The sequence below is a fragment of the Desmodus rotundus genome, chromosome 5 (genome assembly GCF_022682495.2).
Source record: "Desmodus rotundus isolate HL8 chromosome 5, HLdesRot8A.1, whole genome shotgun sequence".
NCBI lineage: Eukaryota > Metazoa > Chordata > Mammalia > Chiroptera > Phyllostomidae > Desmodus > Desmodus rotundus.
Genome location: NC_071391.1, coordinates 132234242 through 132258473, shown reverse-complemented (window position 1 = coordinate 132258473; position 24232 = coordinate 132234242). Strand labels below are relative to the sequence as shown.

Genomic DNA, 24232 nt, shown 5'->3' with positions numbered 1-24232 from the left:
ACGACCTTTATTATGAGGTTTGCTCCCTCTACTCGCACTTTGCTGAGTGTTTTAATCATAAATGGGTGCTGAGCCTTATCAAATGCTTTTTCCACATCTATTGATATGATCATGTGATTTTTGTCTTTCCTTTTGTTTATATGATGTATTACATTTATTGATTTGCGATATTGTACCGTCCTTGCATCCCTGAGATGAATCCCACTTGATCATGGTGTATGATCTTCTTAATGTATTGCTGGATGCAGTTTGCCAATATTTTGTTGAGGATTTTAGTGTCTATGTTCATCAGCAATACTGGCCTCTAGTTTTCTTTCTTTTCTGCATGTTTCCATTGGTTTTGGGATTAGGATAATGCTAGCCTCCTAATAAGAGTTTGGGAGTCTTCATTCTTGGATTTTTTTGAATAGCCTGAGAAAGATAGGGGTTAGCTCTTCCTTAAATGTTGTATAAAATTCTCCTGTGAAACTGTCCGGTCCTGGGCTTTTGTGTGCCAGGAGTTTTTTGATTACTGCTTCAGTTTCAGCAGCTGTTATCTGTCTGTTCAGGCTTTCTGCTGCTTCTTGATTTGTTTTGGAAAACTATATTTTTCTAGAAATTTGTCCATTTCTGATGTGTTTTAGATATTCTTTTCAGTTACCAGAATTTACATATATCATCACCTTTTCTTATGTCTTTTAACTTTGCATGTGGTAGCCTACCATAGGTCTATGAGGAAACTGAAATCTTTAGTTTTAATGTAGTCAGTACTCATTCATATCATTCTTCCCTATACGTTACATACTGTTTTCTTTTGGGTGCTTTCAGGATTTTATCTTTGGTGTTCAGCAGTAGACTGTGAATAGTGTGGTTTTCTTTGTATTTATCCTGCTAAGAGTTTCCTGATCATGAACCTGTAAATTTGTCTTAAACATTAACTTGAGAAATTTCAGCCATAATTTCTTCAAATATTTTCTTTTACCTCATTTTCTCTCCTTCTGGGATTGCAAGTACATCTGTTAGTCCACTTAATAATGTTCCACAGGTCCCTGAGACTGTTCTCCCCTCACCCCTTCTATTCTTTAAATTGGCCAATTTCTATTAATGTCTTCATGTTCATTGACTCTTGTCATCTCCTTTCATTATAAGATAATATATTTTTCAGTTCTAGAATTTCCATTAGTTCTTTTTTATGTCCTTGAGTATAATAGCTATTGAAAGTCCTTATCTGGAGCCCTGGCTGGTGTGGCTCAGTGGACTGAATGTCAGCCTGCAAACAGAAGCGTTGCCAGTTCGATTCCCAGTCAGGGCACATGCCTGGGTTGCAAGCCAGGTCCCCAATAGGGGGTGCGTGAGAGGGAACTATAGATGTTGATGTTTCTCTCCTTTCTCCCTCCCTTCCCCTCTCTTTAAAAATAAATACATAAAATCTTTTTAAAAATGTACAGGGGAAAAAAAGGAAAGTCCTTATCTGTTAATCTAACATCTGATTTAGCTCAGGGTCAATTTCTATTCATTGTCTTTTTCTCTTTAGAATGGGCCCAGTTTATTTTTCTTTTCTTTTTTTTTTTTTTTTTTTTTTTTTGTAGGTTGTATCCCAAACATTTTGAATGTTGCATTGTAGTTTCTGGTTTAACCCTTCAAAGAAGGTTGATTTTTTTTTTTTCTTTCTTTCTTTTTTTTTTTTTTAATAAGGGAGCAGTTTTATTGGCTGAAGCTTTACTGAGGCTTTCTTTATGGTCAGGTTTTAGAACTCTTCCTTTCTCTTCCCCTAGCACTTTTTTTTTAAATAGAATAAAGTGTGTTCAATGTATTTCATCAAATACATTAAGATTTTGATAAGGTATTTTTTTCTTTTTCTTTTTTTTCTATTACAGTGTTTTACATTTGTAGTCCATGTGATATTAGACCTTTGGATTGTTGATGATTGCTATATTAAGTACTATTGATTTGTATAGATTATATTTATTGTATTTCTTTGAGAGCTAATTGGGTTCGTCTGATATTTTTCATTTTCATATTTGTTGTTAGTAAATTAAAGCTTGAGGAATTTTGTTTCTTTTTCTTTAGGTGCTTTGTACTGTTACATTTGATTCACTAGAATCCAGTATAAAGTCAGACCGAATTATAACAGCTATAAAGTAAGTTATGTTTTTTGCTTATGATGTTCTAGTGTATAATTGAAGCTCATGTGGTATATTATTAATTATTACTTTTAAAAACCTGTACTTTAGTACTTCTTTTTTCTGATTATATAATAGTAATTTCAAGGGTTTTTTTTTTTAATGTCTTTTAATTCATTGGTTGGAACAAATATTAGTAAAGAATTTAATTCTTTAATATGGGTACATTTAGTTTATTCCCTGTCTCTAGAACCATTCCTCAGGACAGATTTCCTGAGTAATCTTGAATACATTTTTCAGTTATAAAGAAGAAAGCAAATAAATAAGCAGGAATCCAGTTGCTGAAATGAATCTGGAGGCTGCTACTGAATGAAAAACCTTGTCTAATCCCAAGGCACATTTGAATTTGTGCTCAGAAATATCTGGCTCTCCGCTGTTCCTAAAAAGTCAGCAGTAAAATCCTGTTGATCAATTTTATACGATGAGAATCTTTATTACAATCCCCATCAGCATTACCGCATCACGGTCCTAGGACTCGCAACCACGTAGCTTTTTCTTTCCTTAGTGCCTAACAGGGTTGCTTCCTGGTTAAGGGTCTTGGAGGACTACAGGACTGCCTCCCTCTTCCTGCCTCCCAATAGATGAGGATAATCCTCAGAGTCTTCATGATAGCATCACTAATTGTTTTTCACATATCTGATAAAATTGACAGTGAAGCTCTTGTAGAAGTTCAGAATGTTTATCATAATCATAATCCTTTTGCAGGGAGCTCTTGTGCTTTATACTACAAATTCTCATCTGAGCCAAAACTTCATTGCCGTGTCCTTCACTTTGACTCCTTTCTTCTCTAGGAGGCAACACAGCTTCAAACCCTGAGAAGATCTTTGCCTGTCAGATATTCTGGTTTCTCTCAGTGATATCATTTCAGTTAGTGATCTTCATTTCACATGTTGACTGAGAGAAAATGAGATTTAACTAATGGCTTGATAACCTTTAGGATTCTCCCAGTAGTTATTAATGCTTAAACACACATACACACACACACACACACATATTCTTAATATTCAAATCTGGATATTTAAGTGCCTGTTGCATTTAAAGCAAAAATGTTTTCTTATATCTATATAAAATTTAGGCATAAGCCCCAGAAGAAATACTGTCTCTGACATCCTTCTAATTCTCTTTATTTTCAGTTTCAGATCAACTCTTTGATATCCATTTATTTTTTTAAGTCTTCTTAAATCTTTTCTGTTTATTGAAATAAATTTGTATCTGTATGAGGTTTTAAATATTATGTTTTTTGTTTGTAGTGGGATAAAAGATAAAAATTTCATGCTGCACTATGAGGTAAGGTGAACTTTTATTATGAAAAATATTCAGGATACAGCAAAGTTGAGAGAACTTTACCGCGAATACCTGTATAGCCTCTACCTAGGTTCAGCCATTAACATTTTACTGTGCTAGTTTTATCATGTATCTGTTACGGTAGATTTGGGGGCTGTTTTTTTTTATTGCATACAGAAGGGATTTAAGAGATAGTAGTAGCTGTCCAGTCAGCAACTTCCTGTTCTGAGTTATACAGTAAAGTATAATAAACAATATTGTTTCAGTCAAGAAAGAGTTGTACTTATTCACGTGTGTCAAACAAAAGTGGGGCTTTCCAAATACCTCAGCTGGCAAATTACCTTCTCTTACGGTTCATTTATATGTTCATATTTTTACTCAGTTGCTTAGTAGTCAAAGAACTGAAGTGTTTAATATTAAAGTATTTTATATGGACTTGTTATATATAATTGAGCTTGTAATTGACTTTATTCACAACTAATTGTAAAGGACCAGACATGACATATAATACTTTAATTTTAGTATTTAAATCACAGACACTGGGAGGCTAGTGTGAAGTAGCAAGTTGCTTCACCTTTGAGCGACTGTTGTTAGCTGCCCAGAATCCTAATATCTCAGTTTTGGTGAACCTGCTGAGAGAACATTTCATGTAATATATGCTAGGGAATTTCCATAAACCTGGCGATTCTCACAGGTCTGGAGTCCCTTATAATAACCATCCTGTTCGGGATATACCCAGATGCTGCAGAAGCGCATCCCTTAGCATAAGCTGAAGAGCACATAGTGGTCTTTTTTAAAAGGGCAGCTGTGAAAAATATAGCTCTAGCTGATATTGGGAAAAGAGGTAGGGGAGAAGGTAGGATAGAAATATAGGCTATGTTGTATCGTCACATTTTCAAAAATCTTTTTATTGTAAAATTAAGTACAGATACCATATTAAACTATATTAAAACAAAGGATGGCTTAATGTGTTTTTATAAGGCAGACACCCATGTAACCACCACCGAAGTCAGAGAATAAAATGTTGCCAGTCACCCCAGAAGCTACTCCACATATTTCATCCCAGTCTTAGTACCCTTCTTCCCCTACAAGTAACTGCTCTCCTAGGTTTTACAGCAATCGCTTTCTTGTGTTTCTGGTGCACATCCCTGTCTACCTACCTTAGCTTAGTCTTCTCCATTTTTAAAATTTTGATATTTCTTTACGTCTCTTTCAACCCACAGATTTCTCCTTCATTACATTCTTTTCTTTATAATCTATGTGTTGACGCCCCAGAGCCATTTGAACTGTAGAGTTCCCCACAGTCTGGGTGCTACTGACTGCACCCTCTTAGTGCAGTTCAGGACGTTCCTGTGTCCTTCTGTCTCCTGCAGTTGACCGCTAGACCCAGAGGCCTGATCAGATGCATGTTCCATTACTCCTACTTAAAAATAACTTTGTTTAAAAAAACTGGAATTCCGGATTTCTATGGGAAACATCCCAATTTTTTAAATGGTCACAACTAATTCATATCCCTTTAAGACAATGTATTAGTCAAATAAAAGTTTGCAACCTCTGGCTAAAGTAAAACCCTTTATTGGAAAATATCTGTTTCCTCAATGTGGATTTTTAAGGAAAAAATGTATATATTTTTTCTTATTACAAAAATATTTCTTGTTATTGTTAAAAATCTAAACATTGTAGAAATTCATGGTATAAATCCTCATAACCATTTACTTCCCACCCTGATGTACATATACACTTAGAAATACCTACTTTTAGTAATTTGTTATATATTTTAGATGTGCAGACATTTTCTATATATATAAATGTACTTTTTTTTGTTTTACCAAATGGGATCCTACAGTTTGTAACTTTTTTATTATTTTGGTAATATATCTTGGATATCTTTCCATGTCAGTTTCATATGTGTGGGGTTTTTTTTTTCCAGTTTCCTCCTTATGCAACAAATGAAATTGGCAAAGTCACTGGTGTAAATAGAAGAGAACTTGGGCATGGTGAGTACACCATGAGGACAAATTTATAAACTTGTATTCTTACAGAGACTTCGTATATTTTTTGCTCATTATTTTTTATTCTACTTTAGGTGCTCTTGCTGAGAAAGCTTTGTATCCCGTTATTCCCAAAGATTTTCCTTTCACCATAAGAGTCACATCGGAAGTCCTGGAGTCAAATGGTAAGGCATTGAAATATATTTTTCCTAGTTTAAAAGATCAGATTCCCTGTTGTATTCTTAACTTTTCAGAACTAATGTTACATTGTTTATTACTATAGTACTTAAACCCATTGCAAGAGAAAAATGTGTTTAGTTAATTGTATACTTGTCTGGATCCTGTTCACATCTAATTAGATGTTTGGAAAACAATATAAAACAAAATGTTTATCTTTATGTATCTGTTATAATAGATCTAATTTGGGTGGTTTCTTTATTTTCACAAACCATAGAGCAAGGCCAGCTTGAAGAAAAGGGCCAAAATAGAGTGATCCATAGGGAGGGGACAACTGTCACGTTATCACAGATATAAGTAGACACCACAGAGAGAGGCTGGGTTAAAAGATCAAATTGAAATTTAAAAAATCAGGCCATAGGTCAAGACAAGTTATGGTCTTCAAAGGCAAAAAAGGGCACAGGATTCTCAAAGATGCAGCATAGATCATATGGTCATAGATTTTTTTTTTTAATTTTTATTAATTGATTTGAGAGAGAGAGCAAGAGATTGATGTTGGTTGTTCCACTTATTTATGTATTCATTGGTTGATTATTGTATGGGATCAAACACACAGCCTTGGCGCACTGGGATGGTGCTCTAACCAGCTGAGCTACCCAGTTAGGCAGATTTATTTATTTATATATATATATAAAGTCTAAGGGGTTTTTTTAAATTTATTTATTTATTTTAGAGAGACAGGAAGGGAGGGAGAAAGAAAGAGAGAAACATCAATGTGCAAGAGATACATAAATTGGTTGCCTCTTGTACACTCCCAATTGAGGACCTGGCTGGCAACCCAGGCATGTGCCCTGACTGTGAATCGAACCAGTGATCTTTTGGTTTGCAGGCAAGCACTCAATCCACTAAGCCACACCAGCCAGGGTGGCTGTTTTTTGAAAAGCAAAATAAAGTAAGCTCAGAATTTAAACTAGAGACTTTCTGTTCTTTACTGGGTGTGGCTAGGTGCTTATGACCCATCGAGAGAGCCTAAGCCCTTTAGTGTATCTTTTAACTGCCTTCTGAGTAAGCAACAAAAGAGAGGCTGGTTCTTCCAGGAGAATCAGAGTCTCCAGCAGTGCTACCGAACAGAACTCTCCTGGATGATGGAAGTCCTCAATCTTTGTGCTATCCACTGAGGGACTTAATTTAATTCGGTTTAAATTTAGTAGCTACATACGGCTAATGGCCATCATAGAGGACAGTGCAGCTCTGTAGGTCATGTTTCAGCAGAGCTTCCTTTAAGTGTTTTTAAAAGGAATAAAAGAATATCAAATTTTATATTATCATTGAATATTTGTAAGAAAATAACCAATACTAATAATTTTGTATATTTTTTAAAAATCAATATATTGTAAATACTTTTCTTTCTATAGGATCATCTTCTATGGCATCTGCATGTGGTGGAAGTTTAGCATTAATGGATGCAGGTAAAAGAATTATGTCTCAAAGCTTCTAATGCTTTATATATACTCAATTAGTATAAAATATAAAGTTTCTTTAAAATTGGATATTAAGTAAGACTTAGAGAAGTCAGATTACTGATAACCAAAACAGGACAGAAGCAAAACAGTTAAAAAGTACAGTTTCAACTTTACAACTATACAGATATCCCACTGGAATTCCTTTTTTTGCTGCTTTTTTTTTTTTGTGGGGGTGGGTGGGTGCTAAAAGCAGTACACCAAGATTATTTACTTGCCTTAGTAACGCAGCACACTTTCTCACCTTCCAAAAGGTGGAGAGCTCCACAGTTGATTGCATTCACCAAAGAAGTTTGGATTGGCAAGCAGAAGTGTTAGGACCGTAAGGGAAAATAACCGCATAATCTTCCAGTTGACTTATATAAGCCATAAGAAAAACAATGGCACTCATAGAGCATACACAGAATTTTAGGAAGGAAGACTGCAATTGGTTCAGTATAATCTCTGGGTCTGCAACACCACAAGAGAAAAAGTCGGAATGTTAAGAGGCTGTGATAATAGTTATTGATAGTCATTTATAATGCTATTCAAGAAAGAAAAAGACCTAAAGTCACTTTAAGAGTCCACAAAAGGAGTTCCCTATAATTTATACGTTTACAATACAAATATGAAAGATAGGGAAACCTAACTAAGGATGAAATGAAAGAATGTTGTGAATATATAATAATAACTAGAAAGATTAAAACTTAAGCCCAAGGTAAAAAGCTAAGGGCAATTACAGGCACTATTCTAGTGGTGTTCAGTGGAAGGGAAACATAATCTGATATTTAAGGTACTGTATTTCACCGTGTATAATGCACACCCATGTATAATGCACACCCACATTTTTAGCCCAAACTTTCAGGAAGAAAATCTTTCATTTTAATTTTTAAACTTATTTATATTTAGATACAAAACTGATTATTGTATTCCAGGGTATTATTTTGCATATGGATATCATTATATTATCGTTAATATAAAAAAATTAAATTTGACAAGAATGAATGTCCAAGTCCTATGGGAAGTGCCAGCAAAGGGTATGCAACTCAATTAAAATATGAGTACTTGTGCAGTTCCAGTCAAAATGGCAGCACAGGCAGACATGACTCTCCTCTTCGCATAACCACAACAAAAGTACATCTGAAATACAGAACAAGCATCACTCAGAACCATCAGAAATCGAGTTGAATTGAAGTCTGACAACAATAGAATTAAAGAAAGCACATCCATACAGATTGGTAGGAAAAGAACAGAAGGAAAACAGGCTGGTCCCATACTCACATGTGGTAGATGAAAATTCAGGAGGGATATCTCAGGAGCAAGGAGTCCCAGCCCCGCAGCAGGCCCCCCAGCCCAGGGTTCCAGTGCCAGGAAGATAAGTCCTCATAACTACTGGCTCCAAAAACCAGCGGTATTAAGTTGCTGGAAGAAACTTCTAGAGCCCCAAGCAGTTCCTCTTAAAGAGCCCACACATGGACTCACCTACTCAGACTCACTCCCTCTGAGCTCCAGCACCAGGGTAGCAGCTTAAAAGGCACCAGTGGCATTCTGGGAGAAACTGAAGTGTCTGGAATCAAGGCAAGCAGAAGTCATTGTCCTTTTTCTAAACACTAGCCCCGCCCCTCTACCCCAGAACCACAGAGCCAGTAAGCTATGCCTTACCTGAGATTCCATCAACCTGGCTAACACTGACCCATCTTGGAGATCCCCAGGGACTCTATCCCACCCAACTTCCAGGCCCACCCAAGCTGTTTTTCCATATAAATAAATGCTGGTCTTGGCTCATGCTGCACAACTTTCTTAATCTTCTCAAACAAGCAACAGCTAACCACAGTGAGCCCTAGTCCTAGCACTAAGCAGCAGCAAACCTAGATTCACAGCTTGGCTTTGTGAATCTCCGAGCCCAGCACAAGTAGCAGCCATCTCAGATTGCTTTATACCTGGGGTAGAGTGGCACAGGTGGGGACTGACCCTGGCCTACACCACCTGGTAAACTCCAGGGCCAGTGCACCCTGTGGACAGTAACCACATCAGAGTACGCCACCCTGCCCCTGCACAGCTGATATTCCATGGAGCACAGAGGTTGGTGGTCAGTGGTCAAAGCCAGTCTTTGCAGCTGACTTGCCTGGGTAAATCCTCCCACTGACCTGCCAACAACATTCAAGGCTCAACCACAAGAGGAAGTTGTTCTCAGCCCACATGGAGGGTGAACCTTGAGCATCCTGCTTGGGTGAAAGGGGAGGCTGTGCCACAGGACCCTCCAGGACAACTACTACATTAGGCAACACTATCAAAACACAGAAGTAAGGCAGCTCTATCTAACACATAGAAACAAACACAGGGAGGCTGCCAAAATGAGGAGACTAAACAACATGGCCCAAATGAAAGAACAGATGTGAACTCCAGAAAAAGAATGAAACAAAAGGAAGATAGGCAATGTGTCAGATGCAAAATTCAAAACACTGGTTATAAGGACGCTCAAGGAACTTAGTGAGGACCTCAACAGCATAAAAAAGATCCAGTCAGAAGTGAAGGATACACTAATTGAAATAAAGAACAATTCACAGGGAATCAACAGTAGAGTGGATGAAGCCAAGAACCAAATCAATGATTTGGAACATAAGGAAGCAAAAAAACAACCAGTCAGAGCAACAAGAAGATAAAAGAATCTGAAAACCTGAGGATAGAATAAGCAGCTTCTGGGACAACTTCAAGAGGTCCAACAAATGGATCATAGGGGATCAAACGGATCAAATGGATCAAGGACAAGAGAAAGAGCAAGAAATTAGAAATCTATTTGAAAAAATAATGAAAGAAAACTTTCCTAATTTGGTGAAGGAAATGTACATGCAAATCCAAGAAGCACTGAGAATCCTAAACAAGATGGATGCAAACGGGCCCATGCCAAGACACATCATAATTAAAATGGCAAAGTTTAGACACAAAGAGAGAATCTTAAAAGCAGCAAGATAAAAGCAGTTACATACAGGGGAGTTCCCATAACTCCCTGTCAGCCGATTTTTCAAAAGAAACTTTGCAGGCTAGAAGGGATTGGCAAGAAATATTCAAAGTCATGAAAAGCAGGGACCTACAGCCAAGACTGCTCTACCCAGCAAAGCTATCATTTAGAATTAAAGGGCAGATAAAGAGCTACCTAGACAAGAAAAAAATAAAGGAGTTTATCATTGCCAACCCATGACCACATGAAATGTTAAAGGTACTTATTTAAGAAAAAGATCAAAACTGTAAACAATAAAATGGCAAAAAAAAAAAAAACCAAAACAAAACCATTATCTATCAGCAATTTAATCTAAAAACCAAACTAAGGAAACAAGAAGAACAGACAACCATGGATACAGAGAATGTTGTGATGGTTGCCAGGTGGGAAGGGGGTAGGGGGCAATGGGTGAAAAGGTGAGGGGATTAAGAAATACAAATAGGTAGTTACAGAATAGCCATGGGGATATAAAGTACAGAATAGGAAATGGAGTAGCCAAAGAATTTCTGTTCATGAACCATGGACATGAACAATGGTGGGCAGATTGCCTGAGGGATGGGGGTCCCCGGTAAGGTGGGCAAAGGGGGAAAAACCAGGACAACTGCAATAACATAATTAATAAAATACAATTAAAAATTAGAAATAGTGTGCAAAGTTATGAAGCAATACAGTGTGTTTCTGTTATATATTTTAAAGAAGTGATGAACTAATGAACAGGGACCAGATTTAAAAGGTCATTGTTGTACTAAGGAGTATGAACTTAAAGCCAGAATTTAGTAACTCAGTGTTCCATAGGATGTTGATTATTGTACACCAGGAAAAAAATTACTCTGTTCTAAAGTATTGTACATTTGAGTAGGGTTAAGGAGATTTATTTATGGGTTAAGTAGACCTTTATATGCTAGTGTGAATACTGAATCTCTAGGGAATAGGATATGTACTATTTCCCAAACTTTTTTGATCACAGAACATGTTAAAAATTTCCTGAAAAGAAATGGGGGCCATGCAGGGTTTTCTTAGAATAGCATGATTTGAACCTGCCTTTTTTTTTTTCAAGGTCGTTTTTCCCAGCTAGAGGATATCCTTAAGGAATGCAATGGGAGAGAATGGAAGCTGGGGAGGAGAAACTAAAATCAGGGAAACCAGACAGGGAGACTGTTGGCAAGGCAAGAAATAATGTTGACTTGGACTAAAGGAGTAATAATGGATATTTCGATATTTAGGGGAAAGGAGAAATTTGTCAATACTTTAGAGGACAAACTAATCAATCTTTGATGAGATAGGAAATTAGGAAGGAAATGTTGATTCTGCAATGAGTGTCTTAGTTCCTTTCAACCAAGGTAGGGAATGCAGGAGAAAAAGGTTTATTGGGCGTGATTAAGTTTTAAATACAGGTATATACAATTTTTTAAGGTGCTTTGGAGACATTTAGCTGGAGACATCTCATACACGTTGGCTGTACATCTCCAGGGCTTATTAGCAAAGAGAACTAGATAGGAGGGATAGATTTTTAGGTCATCCCCATTCTAGACCTAACCATGAGTATAAGTGAAATGCTCGGAGAATATGAAATGAGATCCCTACCACACTCCATTATACCAGATAAGTTCCAAGTGATCAAAATTTAAACTTGTTTAAAAAAATTATCAAAATCATAAAGGGACAAAACCTTTCTAAGCAAAAACCAGGAACCATGATTACATATAACTTTTAAAATTCTGTGTAAGAAAATAATTCATAATAAAGTCAACAGTCTAGAAATTATATTTAATATATGTGTTTACTATAATATTTATATTCAACAAAGGTCAGTGGTTCATATTGAAAGAGCTCTTGTGAATCAGTAAGAGACTAACAACCAAGAAGTAATTTAAGGGCATGAAACACAGTTCACAGAAAAAGAAATATAAATGGCTTGTAAACATGAAAAAAAGTTCAACCTCATTCATAAAGACAAAAATCAAACTATAACTATAGCTACCATTTTTACCCTTTAGATGGACAAAGGTCAAAAGGTTTGACAAGAATTAATAAAATACAGAACTGGCACCCTCATATACTGCTGGTTAAAGTATAAAATGCCATACTCTTTGGTGGGCATTTTGACGGTATAAGAAACATAAATCCATACACCCTTTGACTCAGTAATCCAGCTTCTGTTGAGTGACTTACACAGAATTACTATGCAGCCATTCAAAAGAGTATGGTAGAGCTTTGTTTTATATCAATATCCAAAATGTTAAGTGAAAAAAAGCAAGATGCAGAATAGTGAATGTGTTTAGTATGCTCCATGAGTAAAGAAAGAAAATAAAGGATTACACTTAAATTTGTGAACCGAAGTTTTCTGGGAGGATACACAAGACCTAACAGTGGATCTCACGGGGCAGTGGACTGAGGGATCCAGGCTGTTTACACCATTACTTTTCAAAAAGAAAAAAAGAATGTACCAAAAGCAAAAAGGCAAAGAAACAAATTACTTTAAGAGTTGAATTTACTCTTATTAGAGAGATTTGTGCTGAGAAGAAGGCTTACCTATTGAAATTGTTTTAAGGGGCTTTTATTGTCTGTTTAAGAAAAACGAGGTAGTCAAGATGACTTATTAAGACCATTTCAACTTAGTTTTGGCGACTGTCAATTTAAAATGCCATCCACATTAAAATAAATGTCAAAAGCGTGATAAATACATGTGTTGGGCTGATGTATACATCACATGAAGTTCTTTGTCAAATCACACAGAAGTTCTTTCTCTCAATTACAGGGGTTCCTATTTCATCTGCTGTTGCGGGTGTGGCAATAGGATTGGTCACCAAAAACAGTCCTGACAAGGATGAAATAGAAGATTATCGTTTGCTGACAGATATTCTGGCAAGTATATTCACATTTTCAAATATTTAATATTTAAAGATGATACATACTTTACAAGCATCCTGTGCTTAGAAGAATGGTACTGGGACTCAAAAGATAGAGGCTCTTGTTCTTACTTTCCTCCTCTGCATATACTCCTTGGATTTGATAGGATGTGAGTTAAAAATATTTATCACAGTATAAGTATCCATAATATATCTCACTTTAGGATGATTGTAAAGTAATCCTTACGCATTTAGCGGGGAAACATAATCTAAAAATGGTGAATTTTCTGATGAAATATTTCTAACTTAAAAAGCCGCAAATTGGCAGCAGTTAATGTAGAAAATATGTGTGTTATCTTAGAGGACACAGTTTACTTCTAAAGCTATATTTTAAAATTCTTTTACAATGATGATGAGTAATTTTTTTTTGTTTAAACTGTATTATAATTTCTTAAATTCCTTAAGGGAATTGAAGATTACAATGGTGACATGGATTTCAAAATAGCCGGCACTAATAAGGGAATAACCGCATTACAGGTATTTTTTAAACTCATTCTGTTTCATTTTTATATTATTTAATAATGTCATGAAACATTTATAGAATTTTTTGGCTTTTTCTTATTAGGCTGATATTAAATTACCTGGAATACCATTAAAAATTGTAATGGAGGCCATTCAGCAAGCCTCAGGTAAGCCAAGACAGTGCGCCTCATTCTCCTTTCACCGTTGTCTAGTTTGTTGGTAGAACTATAATTCTTAGTAGGCTTATTACCAAAAATAGGCTTATTATAAAATATTGCTTTAGAAAATGAAATTTCATGCAACACCCTAGATCAAGAAGTATTAGGTACATGACTAACCACCAAAGTGGGAGACCAGTGAACATTCATTTTTTACAAATTAAGTAACTCTCTTAAGACAGGATTTATAGAAAAGGAAATAAGAGTAGAATTGTCAAAGCAACTAGAGTGTGAAGAGCTTTGATTATTAAGCTAAATAGTTTGAATTTTCTGCCATAAAAACTAAGAATAGTGCTGCTATATCTGATGCTATTTATTTAATGTAGTTATTATCTTTATTATGTTTTTAATCTCTCCCAGTGGCAAAGAAGGAGATACTACAGATTATGAACAAAATTATTTCAAAACCTCGGGCATCTAGAAAAGAAAATGGACCTGTTGTAGGTAATACATTAAGATTACTATTGATTTCATGATAAGGTAAACATTAATACTAAAAGTATATTACTATTTTTCATTATTTTTTAACTCCATACACAAAACTATTTTAAATATTTTTATTAAGTACTTCAAATTTGGGGGAATATTTTTGACATTAGAACTTACAGTAATTTTAGTCAAGAAACACAAATTGTTTTTCTGTTTCATACTGAAATATTTTTACATGTGTCTAGGCCAAACAGAAAACAAAAGTGGCCAGGACATGTTTCAGATTCATAAATGTACTTGAGTTATTTATATTTTTGTCTGTACTACATTTCAGAAACTATTCAGGTTCCATTATCAAAACGAGCAAAATTTGTTGGACCAGGTGGATATAATTTAAAAAAACTTCAGGCTGAAACAGGTAAGTGTTGTATGAAGTTGGGGTTTATTTAATGCGAGGCCGTGTAAGTTTGCCATTTCATTTCTATTGTGTTGCTCCAAAAATACATGTTTTGTAAATGAAAGACAAGAGAAGGATATAACAGAATTGTCTTTACTGTAAGTTTTCTGTATGCCTATTAATACATTAGCAAATGATCATCCTTAACTATATTCAAGTATGACCTAGAGTTCCTCAGGTTTTTTTGCAACAATTTAAAACTGAACATTTAGAAAAATGTTTAGTTTTTCACTTTAGAGGAGATTTCATTTTCTCTTACAGTTACTTCTGCCATTTTCACATAGTTTTATTTACTCTTTTATTTAAAGAGTATGTGTAGGAATAGTATGCTTTAATTTTTTTTTTTTTCCTGGAAGTAGTTTTTGGGTTACCTAGTACTTACCAGCTTTGAGGTAATTGAGAGATAGAGGCAGAATTACATTAGTCAGTTAAGATGGAGAAACTGATGTGATTTCATCCCTCATCCACCTGTTTACCACTCTAATGGATAAGAGGGAGAAAGAAGACAGGTAAGGAAAGGGTTCTAATATAGTTTCTACTCAATTAAAAGAGCAACACTAAACCCTTCAAATGTAGAACTTAAATGTGTTGTTATTCCACCAAATGATGGGCTGCAAGAAAGAGGTTGGGACATTGGCTGGCACAATGTTGGGTACATAACAGGGGTGCAGTTGTATCTGTTGGTGAATAAATCCCTTCATTCCTAAAGCATTGATTAAACATAGCACAACCCTGCCCAGCTACTTCTAGGTCGCTCTCCTCTGCTCATATCTACTTTTAAGAATAGTCTCCACTGCAATGACCAAATTAACTTTTGTAAAATTATCTTTTTAAAAGGTGTAACCATTAGTCAGGTAGATGAAGAAACATTTTCTGTATTTGCACCAACACCTGGTGCTATGCATGAAGCAAAAGACTTCATTACTGAAATCTGCAAAGATGATGTAAGTATAGATCTTATAACAGTTGTCTTTTCTACTTTTTGTTGTTTTCTTAATGAATCTTATGGCTTATTTTGCACTTACAGCAAGAGCAGCAATTAGAATTTGGAGCAATATATACGGCCACAATAACTGAAATCAGGTAATATCAAGTAGTATATATGGTGTGCAAATTTTTTTAATAGGATGTATATTGAAGCCACGCTAACTTCATAGATGTTTGTTTTATTTACTTGGAAATTATGTTTAGATTATACATCAGTTACCATGTAATCATTAATTATTTCAAGGTATAATTTTATTTTCTACACCAGTTTGTAGATTTCAGTAACTTGGTTCTGTGATTATAATTATATTAATAGATTCTTCTATCTGAATTGTTCAACCAGATTTCCCACCTTTTTAATTTTCCGAGTAAACAGTTCACAAACCCAAAATGGACTTAACGATAATTCGTTTTTCTTTCTTTCTGTATTTAATGCCTATGTAGTGCATTTTGTTTTACCAGATTAAAGAATTGGATTAAAAAGAGAAATTAACAAGTATAGCATGAATATTCAAAGAAACTTGAAGTGAATATTAAAAGGCAAGGGGATGATTTAATGTCACAAGTGATAACTAAAAAAATGGAATAGCTTATTTTAGACTACAGAAAATAAAGAGAAATTTGTAAATAAGTATCTCAGTTTATCTAACCCCCTTTCTTAGACCACTAATTTAATAGGTTGGTAATTCTTAAAATATTTAATGTCATTTCAAATTTTTTTGGAAATACTATGAAGAGAAGTATAGCAAAAGAATATATATTCTAAAAACTTTTCACTGCACATTTTCTATTATCTTTTCTCTGTCCTCTGATACACAAATATTTAAATATACAGTGTATTTTAAATTGAAAAAAGTAAGTATCCCTTTTAGATAATCATAACTTTTTATAGTTATAAAAACAGGTACCGATTCATTATGTTGTACACCTTAAACTTATACAATGTTACATGTCAATTATAGCTCAATAAAACTGGAGAAAAAGGAAAGAAAAAAAATCATGTACTGGTGGGATTTTTTTTGTATTTTCATTTTGTTCTCTCATATAAACGTAATCACAGTTTGATTATCAGTAAGTAGATACATAGATATTTAATGTTTTAACCAGGCCTATTTCCTTTTTATAGAGACATTGGAGTAATGGTTAAACTATATCCAAATATGACTCCAGTACTACTTCATAACTCTCAGCTTGATCAACGAAAGGTAAAAAAAAATTTTTTTTAAGGCATTTGTTTTTTAAAACTGCCTTAAAATAATCATAGTAAAATTTCCTAGGTTGATGAAAACTGTACACTTTATCTACTACTCACCTAATATAGAAAACCAAAAATGATAAAGATGCTGCTGAGAAAGGTTTTACATTGTTTACCACAGATAATTTGCTTCTCTTTCCATGATGAAATAGAAACACCCTTGAATGTTTTTTGGTGGAATAACATCTAGAGTTAACACATGCCAGTTACTTGAAATAGTTAAATCCCTGTTTACCCAGTTTTCGTGACCAACCAATTATGTGGCAAGATAATTCTTAGGTGTTTTTCAATTTAATCTTTGGTACAATTCACAGGCATAACATGAAAATATTTAAGAAAACTATGGAGGCAGAGGAATAATAAGAGTGTCTCTTTTACCATATATTAAAATATAAAGCTATAGAGAATAAAATAGTGTGTTACTGGCCCAGAAATAGACAATCCATGAAACAGGGAAAAAGACAAGAAATAAACTAAGTTATGTACATGGGACTATAATACATGCTAAACATAAGCCTTGTATTTTCAGGCAAGGAAGAATAATTGATTATTCAATAAATTGTATTGATACAGGTGGTTATCATAAAGCAGATTCTCTACTCTTTTTAAACTAAAATCCCATCTAGATCAAGAGGCTAAATGTAAATAAATAAATAAGTGATGAAAGAAGAAAAAGAAAATTGGGTCATGGATGACTGTTGAGGGAGGACTAGAATATTTTAATAATCTTGGAACTGGTAAACTATTTCTCAGCACAGCAAATCCAAAAATGTAAATAAATTGGTAAAATTAGACCTCATAATTTTTTTAACTATATGTCAAAATTACAGTAAGTTTGAAAGACAAGCAACAACTTAAAGACAGAGTGCTTGTAACATATGAAGAGTTTCATATTTACAAAGGGTTTATGTAGATCAGGAAGAAACATGAGTCTCAATAGGAAAATGAGCAAAAAACATGGACATCATTTTTTTAAAGCCAACCAGCATATTCTTTTTTTAATTATATTTTATTGATTATGCTGTTACAGTTGTCAACTGTTGCCCCCAAGTTGTCCCTTGATCCCCGCCACCCAGCACCTCCCACTCCCTCAGGCTGTCCCCATACCTTTATTTTTATAAAGGTATGCATAAGTTCTTTAGCTACTCCATTTCTTATACTGTATTTTATATCCCCATAGCTATTCTGTGACTACAAATTGTATTTCTTAATCCCCTAACCTATTCACCCAGCCCCCTAAACCCCCCAACCATGTGGCAACCATCAGAAAGCTTTCCACATCCATGTTTTTGTGTCTGTTTATCTTGTTTGCTTAGTTTGTTTTTTGATTCAATTGTTGTTAGGTATGGTTTTTGCTATTTTATTGTTCATAGTTTTGATCTTTTTTCTTAAATGAGTCCCTTTAATATTTCATATACTAATGGTTTGATGATGATAAACTCCTTTAGTTTTTTCTTGACTAGGAAGCCCTTTATCTGCCCTTCGATTCTAAATGATACCTTTGCTGGGTAGAGCAATAGGTCCCTGCCACTAATGACTTTGAATATTTCTTGCCAGTCCCTTCTAGCCAGCAAAGTTTCTTTGGAGCAATCAGTTGACAGTCTCATGGGGACTCATCTTTAGGAAATTAACTATTTTTCTCTTTCTGTTTTTAAGATTCTCTCTTGCAGGCTCAGTGGATTGAGTGCCAACCTGTGAACCAAAAGGTTGCCAGTTCAATTCCTAGTTGGGGAACATGCCTGGGTTGTGGGCCAGGACCCCAGTTGGGGGCATGTGAGAGGTAACTGATCGATGTTTCTCTCCTCTCTTTCTCCTTCCCTTTCCCTCACTCCAAAAATAAGTAAATAAAAACTTTTAAAAAATTATCTCTTCATCTTTGAACTTTGGCATTTTAGATTTTATTTATTTTCAAAGAGATGGTGAGGGAGGGAGAAAGAAGAGGAGAGAAACATCACTGTGTGATTGGTTGCCTCTCACTCGCCCCAAACTGGGGACCTGGCCCGCACCCAAGGCATGTGCCCTGACTGGGAATCGAACTGGCAACTTTTTGGTTCACAGGTTAGCACTCAGCCCACTGAGCCACACCAGCCAGGGCCTTTTGCATTTTAATTATGATGTGTCTTTCTTTGTGTGAACCTGTTTCCATCCATCTTGTTTGGGACTCTCTGTGCTTCCTGGACTTGCATGTCTATTTCCTTCACCAAAATAGGTTAGGTTTCTTTCAGTATTTTTTCAAGTAGATTTCCAATTTCTTGCCCTTTTTCTTCTCCTTCTGGTACCCCTAGGGTGTGACTCTTGATATGCTTATAGTTGTCCCAGAGGCTCCTTACACTATCCTTGCTTTTTAGAATTCTTTTTTCTTCTTGTTCTGATAACGTTGTTTTTTGTTTCCTTCTGTTCCATATCATTCATTTGATTCTCGGCTTCATTCACTCTACTGTTGATTCCCTGTAAATTGTTATTTCCATCAGTGTATCCTTCATTTCTGACTTGATCTTTTTATGCTGCTGGGTCCTCACTAAGTTCCTTGAGCATCCTTATAACCAGTTTTTGAACTTGGCATCTAGTAGCTCACTTGTCTCCATTTTGTTTAGTTCTCTTTCTGGAATTTTGTGGTTTTTTTCTTTCATTTGGGCCATGTTTGTTTGTCTTCTCATTTTGGCAGCCTCCCTGTGTTTGTTTCTATATATTAGATAGAGCTGCTGTGACTCTATATCTTGGTAGTATGGCCTAATGTAGTAGGTGTCCTGTAGGGTCCTGTGGCGTAGCCTCCCCTTTCACCAAAGTTCGACCTTCATGTGGGCTGAGTACACCCTCTTCTTGTAGTTGAGCTTTGAATGCTGTTGGCAGTTCAATGGGAGGATTTACCCAGGCCAGTCAGTTGCAAGAACTGGCTGTGACCACTGACCACCAACCTCCGGCCTCTGTGGAGGATCAGCTGTGCAAGGGCAGGGTCGTGGTGTTCTGACATGGTCTGTAGCTGTCCACTGGGTGCATGAGGTCTGGGGTTTCCCAGGTGGTGTAGGCCAGAGTCAGCCACCACCTGTTTTGCCTGGGGCCACCCAGCATGTGCTACCAAGTTATTTGCAGATGTCTGCTATTTGTGTAGGCCTGGGACTGCTTAGCGAGAGGTATAGGAGCTATGGGCTCACTGACTAGCTGTTGCTTGTTTGAGAGCATTTAGTAAAATGTGAAGCCAGAGCCCGGACCAGCCATTCATATGGAAGTGCCACAGTTAACGGCATGAGTGGGCACAGAATTTGGTGTGGCAGAACATCAGGGATTCATCATGGTGGAGCCAACCATGTAGAGCCTCATATATGATCCCCGCCTGCTGGTTCTGTAGCTCTTTGCAGGGAAGGCTCAGAAAAGGAACAGTGGCCTCTGCCCACCTGTCTGTCTGGGAGAAAGCTTTCCCCCAGATCTTGCCCGAATGCCAGATGCTTCAGTTCCTCCCTGTAAGCCACTGGTGCCTTTCAGGCTGCTACCCCAGTGCTGCAGCTCAGAGGAAGAGTCTGAGTAAGTTTGTGTGCAGGCCCATTAAGAGGAACTGCTTGGGATTCCAGTAGTTCCTTTACCAACTCAAACCCTGCCGGTTAACAGCCAGAAGTTATGGGGACATATCTTCCTAGCACTGGAACCCTGGGCTGGGGGGCCTACTGTGGGAATGACACTCCTTGCTCCCATGACATCCCTCCTGAATTTTTATCCACCACAGGTGGGTATGGGACCAGCCCGTTCCATGTCTCCACACCTCTTACCTGGATGGATGTGGTTTCTTTAGTTCCATAGTAGACTTCCATTCAACTTGAATTCAGACAGTTCTGAGTGATGGTAGTTCTATAGTTTAAATTTTGATGTTGTTGTGCAAGGAGGTAAGCTGTGTTTGCCTATGCCTCCATTTTGACCAGAAGCCGGATTAATATCCCAACCAACATATCCAGTATCTACAGCAATTTTTCAGTTTTCCAATAGTTGAAAATTGCTTGTGTGGATGAGAAAGTGGATAAGAAATGGACATTTTCACATACTGTTGATAGGAATGTAAATTGGGACAGACTTTGGAAGGCATTTGCGAAATGTGTGCAAGTACCTTTGGACCTAGGAGTTTCACGTAGGTCTTTGTTCTCAGAGGACAATTAGAGTAGATGAATACATAATCAGTGTCAACACTGCAATTTATCTTCTCAACGTTTTCTTTTGAAAAATATATTAAACACCCATATACCCTTCACCTATAGTTACCAATTATTAACATTTGCAACACTGGAATTTAAAACAAATTAAGTGACTGTATATAGGGGGTTAGTTGTATCAATTGTATCACTTGAATACTCAACTGTAATTTTTCATTTATTAATATAAAATTTGTTCAACATACTGAGCAAAACAAGCTTAGGAAGCTCCATTTTTACAAATGCAGTACACACACACTAAATAGGGAGACATTTAAAAAGATACTCATTGGAGTGTTAATAATAGTTTATAAGTGGGAGGGTTTTAGATGATTTTTACTATCATCTGAATACTTCTGTATTAAGTCTTTATCATTACGATTTTATAATCAGAAAAGCCAATAAAGCTATTTTCCACTTGGGAAAAAATGTATACTACCATAGATAGGAAGTTATTATGCATAACTAATAGATTCAACATGTTCTCTTTCAGATTCAACATCCCACTGCCCTAGGATTAGAAGTTGGCCAAAATATTCAGGTACTTATATTCAACCTTAGAGTTGTAAATTATACTTGAATTTTCAATTATTTCAAAAAGCTGAATCAATCCAATCAGCATTTGTGATTTGTATTATTTTTATGTTGTGCTGCTTCTTTAACCTTAGAGTTGCTTAAACATTAAGGATTTAAGACAATTCTTCCTCTCAAGGATTTCCCAGTTTAGTTAGAATAACAATCCCCCTTAGAGCTTTTAAAAATACATGAGCAGGTCAGTGATGGCTATGCAGAGTCAGTGATTCAGAGACAAGACATGAGAACCCTGATAAATGTAACTGTGTTGAAGGTCTTAAATGTCATATTTAAGGAGTTGAGACTCTAATTGCTTTTACTCTGCTTGGGGCTAAAAGTTTTTGAGTCTGATAAAAGCCTTGTGGTTCAGTTCTAGAATTGATAACAAAATTGACCTTTTATAGTGTTTAACAGTAGGTAAAAGAACTTATGCTGGCATGGGTGTTTTTTGGCCATATTACATTCTGTTGCAATTATGCCTCATACCTATCTATGATCTGAGTAACTATGACTTCTGATTTATTCCCAGTCTATAACCTCATTATTCAGGTAGCCTCTAGGGAAAGATGAGAGCTAAAACATAGTATCTCTGTATGAGAGTGTTTGTTTTTGTTTTGTTTTGTTTAACATCATGAGGGATTTAAAAACTGCCACATTTCCCCCTCTTGTTGTCTAAGGTCAGGCCAAATAACCTCCAGTGTGATAGTACTTTCAGCAGTAGTCTGAGTGACCTAAGTATAATCCTGTATAGTTTGTAGCACAATTAGGCTCAGAAAGCCCTGGTCTAGAATTATTCTCTAAGACTTTCTCTGTTGTTCTGGTATAGGGACCAGCCCTGGAGAGAATAAGAAAGCACAGATGAGTCTAACAGACAATTATAATTAGGCAAATAATGCCCATATCTCTTTTCCTTTTTTATAATCATTTCTTAAGCAAATTATATACAGGGTCCAGCACAAATAACGGCCCTTTTTTATGAACTGGTAATCTATACCAAATCTTCTATTACAAAATCATAAGCATGTAATTCTGTAACATAACACTATCATACTCAAGCACACCCTGACATTTTAGGTGAGATGTTCAAATTGCTTTCTAGCTCATGCAAGACATTCACGTACCCTACCAACCACACTAAGCAAGCCTTACAACGTAATTTGATAGTGATGTCAGCGAATTTGTCCCAAATTCTGTCTTTCAGTTCATCAGTGTTGCGGGGTTCAGTCTTGTACACAAGATCTTTGAGGACACCCCACAAAAAGAAATCAGGCAGATTTAGGTCTAGGGACTGAGCTGGCTCCTCCAGTGGCTCTCGTGGCCCTATCCATCTCCCTTCAAAATGCATGCCCAGCCATTCTCTGACACTCAACACATGATGTGGTGCACTGTCCTGCTGGAAGTCATGTTCAGCTCTAGGCCACAATTATGTCTTTAGGACATGTGGGTTATTATTCTGGTTAACAGTACCATCAAAGAACACTGGCCCAATTATACCTGTGACTGATACTGCCACCCACACTATTACCCCTGGTAAGTTTGTGTTTCTCTAAAATAATGTGTGGATTTACATTGTTCCAATGCACACAATTATGCTACTGCTATGACCATTCAATTTGAATGTAGTCTCATCCAACCACCATGTCTTGGAAAATCCTCGTACTCATGTTAATTTGGCCAAAAGTCTTTCAAAATTCTACCCTTCTGTCTGAATCTCCATCATGTAAGGAGTGTGGCAGATGTGGTATGCATGGTTGCATTTTGTCCAGCAACCTTCAGACACTTCTGTCACTGAGTTCCCCGACAAATGCTTCCTGGAATTTTGAGTCTTTGTAACAACGATGCCTGTAATTTGGCAGCCTTTTCTTCCGTCGTCGCTGAAACTCGTCTTCCTGATCTTTTGGCATTATGCACAATGCCGGCTGCCTCAAACTTTCTCATCAGACTTGTGATGTTACCACTCTGTACAAGTCATACATCAAATTCTTCACCTAACAAACGAGTGGTTGCTGCTCCATTGCACTGGTTGTGATAGTACAGCTTCACTGCTCTCACCCACTGTTCCCTTGTCAGTCGATGGGCAATTTTACTTTGGGGAACCTGGAACACAAAAATTACTAAGGTTACTAAGACAACACGACCATTTATTCTATGCTATACTACTTTAAAAAGGGTGTTACTTCTGCCACACCCTATATATTAGCAAACACCCTCACTTAGTACGGAGGTATGCTTTCAGTACAAGTAAAAACATTAATCAGTGCTTCTCTTTGTAACATATAAATTTAAATGTCTTTTAATTTGGATGTCAGTCAATGTGCAGTAACTTTAAATTTGTTTCTTTAACACAGGTGAAATACTTTGGACGTGATCCAGCAGATGGAAGAATGAGGCTTTCTCGCAAAGTGCTGCAGTCTCCAGCTACAACTGTTGTCAAAACTCTAAGTGACAGAAGCAGTATTGTAATGGGAGAATCTGTTTCACAGTCATCATCTAATTCTTCCCCGTGATATTTTTTTAAGGAGAATTAACTCTAGAGTGATAATCTGTAGAACAAAATTTCAGTAGTATCTTCTAATGTATAGACTTATGTGTAACTATAAATACATTATGATTTATATTAAAATGCTCATTGTACATGTGCCATTTTTTCAAGTTA

The 24232-nt window shown here is 36.1% G+C and overlaps 1 protein-coding gene across 2 annotated transcripts in view; it reads left to right on the top strand.

Moving 5' to 3' along the window:
* PNPT1 (polyribonucleotide nucleotidyltransferase 1) overlaps positions 1-24193 on the top strand; it is a 45755-nt gene extending 21562 nt beyond the window's left edge. For both annotated transcript variants that reach the window (XM_045189424.2, XM_024552776.3), the window contains exons 14-28: positions 2050-2120; positions 3413-3449; positions 5377-5443; positions 5533-5622; positions 7030-7083; positions 12870-12976; positions 13426-13497; positions 13586-13649; positions 14061-14144; positions 14464-14547; positions 15424-15530; positions 15614-15669; positions 16700-16778; positions 21497-21544; positions 23925-24193. In XM_045189424.2, coding sequence (XP_045045359.2) covers positions 2050-2120; positions 3413-3449; positions 5377-5443; positions 5533-5622; positions 7030-7083; positions 12870-12976; positions 13426-13497; positions 13586-13649; positions 14061-14144; positions 14464-14547; positions 15424-15530; positions 15614-15669; positions 16700-16778; positions 21497-21544; positions 23925-24083 — 1179 coding nt within the window. In that variant the 3' untranslated portion in view covers positions 24084-24193. The remainder of the gene's footprint in view (positions 1-2049; positions 2121-3412; positions 3450-5376; positions 5444-5532; positions 5623-7029; positions 7084-12869; positions 12977-13425; positions 13498-13585; positions 13650-14060; positions 14145-14463; positions 14548-15423; positions 15531-15613; positions 15670-16699; positions 16779-21496; positions 21545-23924) is intronic.
* Positions 24194-24232: the final 39 nt, after the last annotated feature.